This window comes from Artemia franciscana, chromosome 4 (genome assembly GCF_032884065.1).
Source record: "Artemia franciscana chromosome 4, ASM3288406v1, whole genome shotgun sequence".
Classification (NCBI taxonomy): Eukaryota; Metazoa; Arthropoda; class Branchiopoda; order Anostraca; family Artemiidae; genus Artemia; species Artemia franciscana.
Genome location: NC_088866.1, coordinates 57,389,499 through 57,396,001, shown reverse-complemented (window position 1 = coordinate 57,396,001; position 6,503 = coordinate 57,389,499). Strand labels below are relative to the sequence as shown.

At 37.7% G+C, this 6,503-nt stretch overlaps 1 protein-coding gene across 1 annotated transcript in view; it reads left to right on the top strand.

Moving 5' to 3' along the window:
* The first annotated feature begins 3,942 nt into the window (after positions 1-3,942).
* LOC136025798 (small ribosomal subunit protein uS9m-like) overlaps positions 3,943-6,503 on the top strand; it is a 46,642-nt gene continuing 44,081 nt past the window's right edge. The window contains exon 1 of the mRNA XM_065701788.1: positions 3,943-4,063. Within this exon, the coding sequence (XP_065557860.1) occupies positions 4,001-4,063 (63 nt within the window). The 5' untranslated portion in view covers positions 3,943-4,000. The remainder of the gene's footprint in view (positions 4,064-6,503) is intronic.

Below are 6,503 nucleotides of genomic sequence, written 5' to 3'. Positions count from 1 at the left end.
GCACCACTTGCCGCATACTGTTTCTAAACCTGTACTTATCTTTTCCCCATTCGTTGCTTAACTTCTGGGTATGAAAAACCCTTTGTCCCTATTGTATTGATAAAATAAGCTGCGTGTTTTCTGGTTTTTGGCACTGGTGATGCCTAAGTCTCATGTTCGTTTGATTCTTTTATTCCCTCCCCTTCGTTAATATGTCTCTTTTAAACGTATTCAACGCTAATTTTATCTCACTGTTTTTTAATTATTATTTAAGAATTAACGACGCTTCTTGACTATTAAGGTCCCTGCGTCGGTCCTGCAGTGCATTCCTGCAGCGTCATTCGATCTCTGGGTCCCGTATTACCAAGCTAAGGTCAAATCCACTGCGCCACCACAGGACCTGTTTTTTAATTTTGATTTAGTTTTTACCTTTTTAACTCTTTGACATTTGCCGCCTAATTTTTTTTTTAGAAATAAATGGCTTTGCTTTTCTGATTTCGTTGTTATTGACATTGTTTAGCCAGTTGTTTAGTTGTCTTGCTATTTTTATGAAATATGTTTATGGTTTTATGACTCCGAAATGTAAATTAAATCCTTCGGGTCTTGTCATAGACATTCTTTGAAATTAAATATTTTATCTTACTTAACCCTGAACGTGTACTTGTGGCCGGAACCAGGTATCTGACCTTTCCTGGCATTAAGGATCTTCAAGACCTGATGGATCATTTAATGCGCTCTGCTGTCAGTGGAGTTTTAGGTAGAACCATAGAGTTGACAATCCGTGATCGAACTGTCGTAATCCCACAATAGATTCAAGATCTACTTTAATCGGGCTCCACCATATTTTCTACTGCCCTCTCTGTTGTCTCTTCCAAGAGCTGAGGGGCTCAGTTATTACGATTTGGGAAGACAAGTACTCAGATAGGCTCCGTAAGACATGGCCCAATCATTTTGGTCGACGCTCCTTGATCGCGGTTACAGTGCATCTCTTGATACCACACATTCATCGTATATCCATACTTAATATGTGACCATGCATATATACCCTTAGGACACTACGCAGACAAGTATTCTAAAACACCCATAGTACAGTGTTATGTAGTTACTTCACTGACAAAGTTTCGCACCCGTAAAGAAGGATTGTTCGAACCAAACCTAGGTAGTTTTGAACCTCAGAATGTGCATTAATTTCACTTCGGTTTCTCAATGTTTTTTTGAGGGAAGAAAAGACCGCCTGTGCTTTCTGCAGCCTCTGTTGAATATTGGTGTCTGAAGATCCATAAGTACAAAATTGGGAGCCAAAGTAGGTGAAACTATAGATCAGAACCAACTGTACTTGATTAACAGTTAGTGAAAGAGAACCGGGGTGATTTAATGAGAAAAATTTTGTCTTTCCTGTACTAGATTTTAAACCAATGTGATCTGCCCAATTCACCACCTATATGGGTTAAGTTTTTGCTTGAGAAGATATCCATTATTTCTAACAAATATGGAATTCAATTATTAGAATTCGCCATTCGCTTAATTAACTGTTGTGTGAATGTTGGCCGTTGCCAGTACTTAATCTGCACTTAGATCTTGGCAGCAGGGTTTCCAAAGGGACACTTTTAGTGCTTTTTTGACAATTTTTCACTCTGGGTGAAACCGTGCCACTATTGGGCAAAAAAGGCAACTTTTTGAAAAAAAGGACACTTTTGGCATTTTTTCAAAATCAATACCATATTTATTTATTTTCAGTTTTTTCTTAACTACAACGGCTTTCGATTTATGCTTTGTACTTTTCAGGTTCGTTTTCGTCTTAGGGATTTTTTTTATCGTATCTGCAATACTTAGTTTTCGTAAGTACGAAAATTTAAACGTGGTGAAACATATGACTTGCTCAAGAGGGTTTAGAAGAAGTTTTTTTTTGAAAAAAAAACTGGAGCAAGCATATAACTGCTCTTAAGTAAAAAGTTAAGGTGTTTAATGATTTGTAGTCTACAGGAGTATGCAGAGGTGCGGCCTGGATAGTAGTTAGTAGCAAAGTATCTGTTCCTCATTTGATTTGCTGCTGCTTAATCATTTTTTGGACGAGGGTGAACCTCAACAGGTTCTTCCCAAAGTCAACCTAATAGACACACGATTTTTGTTTTTTGTGTTTTTTTGGGGGGAGGGGACCCGATCCAAACACTTAATAAAAAAAAATATGCGGCTTTTATGTGTGTTTTTAGGTCAACTTCACGAAATTTTCAAGTATGCTTGAAAATTTTCAAGTATACTTAAAAATCCCACTAAAGTTCTCACGCCGTATGACCGGGGGACCTATCTAAACTTTCAAATATACTGGAAGAAGGAGCAGGTTCTCACACCGTGTGACCGGGGGACCTATCTAAACTTTCAAATATACTGAAAAAATGTGGTTCTCAGGCCGTGTGGCTTGGGGGGGACCTATCCAAAATTTCAAATATACTAGAAATTTGAGCAGGTTCTCACGCTAGAAAAAGGGCCCGGCAACTGGAGCCTCTTGGAGCGCCCTCTGGATGCTTTTTGGGTCCCTACGGTCGCTCTAGGTCGTCTTAGGTCGACCTGAGAATTGTCTAGGACCTTATTGGGTCCTTTTTTCTAGGTTTTTCGGTTCGGTCCATTTTGAGTCGCGAAGATGGCAAAGGACTAGCGCAAAATATTTGGGATTTGCTTAGACATTTGTTTTGCACCATTCTGCTTTTGGTGAAAAGGATTGCGATTAAATAAACTTTTCCATTGTCTTTTATAGACGCCATTGACCTTTTCTCAGAAGAAAGAGGGTGGGCAGAGAGAAACGGATTTTCCTCAAAAAACCATAGCTATTCTTGACACCCAAAATCCCTTTTCTTTGGTTTTTTGTGCTTTTTCTTTGTTATTTCAACATTTTATTGAGTACATGTGATATTTGTCTTGTCACTATTTGCAAAGAATTTGACATTTCTTTGTTTTTGAAGAATAAATTAGCTTTATACAGAACAAGTGGTATTTGTCTTGTTATTATTTCTCTCCTTATCAAGTTTGATCTTTTAGTTAATTGATCTCATGAATACATTAATGTTTTCATGAAATAACGCTGTGGTTGTGTATTTTTGTGAGAGCAGCGTTACCAAACGCGTTGGCAAAATCCAGGTGAAAAGGATGTGAAGCACATTCCAAGCCAAGCGCGTTTCACCCGCTACTCTGCGGGAAATGGTCGGCAAAATTTTGCTTAAGATCTGATATGCTACTGAAGGAAAAGAGGGAGCGAGGGCAATTTAGTCGTGTCGGCAGCGACAGACATCATATCTGTGGTCTGCTGGCGCAAATCTTTTAAGCCCTGTCTTCATTATGGCGTTTTCCGGCCGAGACGGCATGGGCGGCTCATAGTGAAGACAGGTTTTATCGCCGTTTTCGTTTTCTTGCCAAACAGAGTGAACATTTTGAATTTAAATGTAAAAACTAAACAACACATTTTTTCATTCATCTTAGTTGTACTTCAACTTTTCTTTACGTTCCTATAACACCGCGCACGCAGCACAAATGATTCAGAATCTTCTGCAGATCTTGAAATAAGACGCTTTCGAATTTTGTTGCCAAAAACGACGAAAATGAAATCTGTCGTCCAAAAAGCGGCAAAGGCTTGTTAAAAAACAAGGTTTTACTGAGCTTTCGGAAGAATAATAACTAGTACAACCGAAGGTTCGATAGAACCCAAGAAATGGTACTGAATTATTTTTCTTCTTCCACTTTTCTTCTTATTAGGTGATTTGAGGTTTTACACGGGATTTTACTTATTGGAAGAACAGCTTTGCTTTTAATTGAAAAAAAAGAACGTAATTCTAGCCCTGGAGTTCCGAAAAAACCATTTAAAGCCTTTTTTTTTTTTTTTATCAACTTTTAAAGTATATTGGCTAATTTTCTAGAAGGACACTAAAATTGTCCCTTTTCGCTGAATTTGACACTTTAGCCTCAAAAACATTTGGCAATCATGCCTGGCGGAAGATTTAAATATTAATTGCATTGCCCTTTATTTTCGGGCATGGCACTACAAAAATCTGCACTTAATAGATCCCTTTTCAAGGTTAAAAACCTATTAAGCTCCGTAAGTAATTTGAGAATAACTAAGAAACAGAAATTAGTGTAATCAGTTAAAAAAGTTGCATCATTTGCTTAGGTTATTAATAAGACAAGGCCTATCATGTTTCCCTCCATTTTTGTCCTCCTTGTTTCACTTAGAAGTGCCCATAGGCTAGACCATGTCCTAATTGTTCAGGTAAAATTCTAGTTGATCGACTTCTTGCTATCTCAGAAAGGGTTTAGGTTAGGAAAATGAAACTTTCAGGTATGAGTCTACAGGCTAAAGTATGTCCCAGGAAGGTATTTTGAAGTACCCACCTCCACTCCTTCTCCCTCTAGAGGGCCCCGAAATTCACCCACATGACAGGTCTATACCTATTGATATTTTGACAAAACAACATTTTACCTTAATTTTCAGTTACCAGTTGCCTTTTCTCTGCCTTTAGTTCTGAAAATGCAATTCCTGTTATTTGAGTAGAATTCTGAGCCATATCATTGTTTTTTGTTTTTTTTCTTCAAAATTTAGGAAATGTATTTACATATCTTTTTAAACCTTATAAATGGAATTGAGCAAAGTTGTGAAGCTAAAAACAATTTTGGGTAAAATTCTAGTTAATTGACTTCTTGCTATCTCAGAGAGGGTTTAGGTCAGGAAAATGAAACTTCTAGGAATAAATCTACAGACTAAAGTATGTCCCAGGAAGGTATTTTGAAGCAACTACCTCCACTCCTTCTCCCTCTAGAGGGCCTGAACTTTGACAACCTTTAAAAATATGTATATTATAAAAGTGGAATGGTTGCAAAATAGATCTTCTGCTTAATTGAAGTACAACACAATTGTTTTTAGCTTCATAACTTTGCTCAATTCCATTTTATAAGATTTTAAAGATATGCAAATACATTTCCTAAATTCTGAAAAAAACATTGATATGGCTCAAATTTCTACTCAAATAATAGAAATTGCATTTTCATAACTAAAGGCAGAGAAAAAGCTACTGGTAACTGAAAATTAAGGTAAAATGTTGTTTTGTCAAAATTTCAATAGGTTATAGACCTGTCATTTAGGCAAATTTCAGGGCCCTCTAGAGTGAGAAGGAGTGCAGGTGGGTACTTTAAAACACCTTCCCAGGACAAATTTCAGCCTGTAGACCCATCCCTGAAAGTTACATTTTCCTAACCTGTATTGTTACCAAGTAGATTAATTTATTAAGCCAACCAACCTGCAACAAAACTACATAAGCAAACAGCAATCATAAGATAATGAGCAGCAAGCATAAAAGCACTAAACACAACATCTCCTTTCTTTCACAATAATAATTGTGCTATAAAAGCACACACACAAAAAAAGAAAACACTAGCAATTTAAATGTCCATTATCTTCCTTGGGTTAACCACTCTACCAGTTCTTGTTACATAGGGTTTTGAATAATCCTCTCCATTTCTGCTTTCACTGTTTGCTGCTGGAGGGGGTGTTGGATTTCTTAGGGTTCTGTATAGGCTGTCTTGGAAGATTTCTCCAGTACTACAATTATCTGGAGTCTTTGGATCAGCCTTTTTTGTAGAAGAGGATTGAGTCACAGGAGGGTGAATTTCTGCTGGAAGGTCTTCAACCCCTGTGAATCTTGAAGATTGTTGAGCACTGTTGCCTTCAGCACTGGACCATGGTTTCAAATAGGCCCAATTTCTGCAATAAAATCTACCATTTTTGGCTTGTATAAGGTAAGATCTTGGAGATATGCATGACGTCACTACACCTTTCATCCAACATGTAGCTTCCTTTGACAGCTTGACCCAAATGGGTTGGTTGTCTTTCAACTCTATTAGATCTTTAGAAGCCTTATCATAGTTCTGCTTCTGCCTTTCTTGTCAACTAGTTCTTGCTTTGAGGAACTTTGTCTTTGGAACAATATTTGGCTCCAGTTGCTGCCGACTACAGGGAAGGATGGATCTTAAACTTCTACTCATAAGAAGCTGGGCAGGTGATGCCTCACCATCTATTGGAGTATTCTGATATTCTAAAAGACCAAGGTAGGGGTCTGTATTGGACTCTATAGCTTTTAGCATGATCCTACTTGCTATATCCACAGCCTTCTCAGCATGGCCACTAGATTACAGGAAATTAGGACTTGAAGTCAGATGCTGGGTGTCCCATTTCTGCAAAAAGGACTGGAATTCATAAGATGTAAACTGTAGTCCATTGTCAGACCAATTTTTTTCTGGAATACCATATCTAGCAAAATGGGCCTTGAGCTTCTTTATTACTTCTGAAGAGGTTGCCGGTTTGACTTGGTCAATCTCTATGAAATGACTATAGTAGTCACTGGTTACTATATAGTCTCTTCCATTGATCTTGCAAAGGTCAATACCCAGGTATTCCCAAGGATACTGTGGGATTTGTGTCAATATCACTGGTTCTTTCTGATTATTTCTGGAAAATTTCCCACAAACTTTGCAGTTCCAGATTA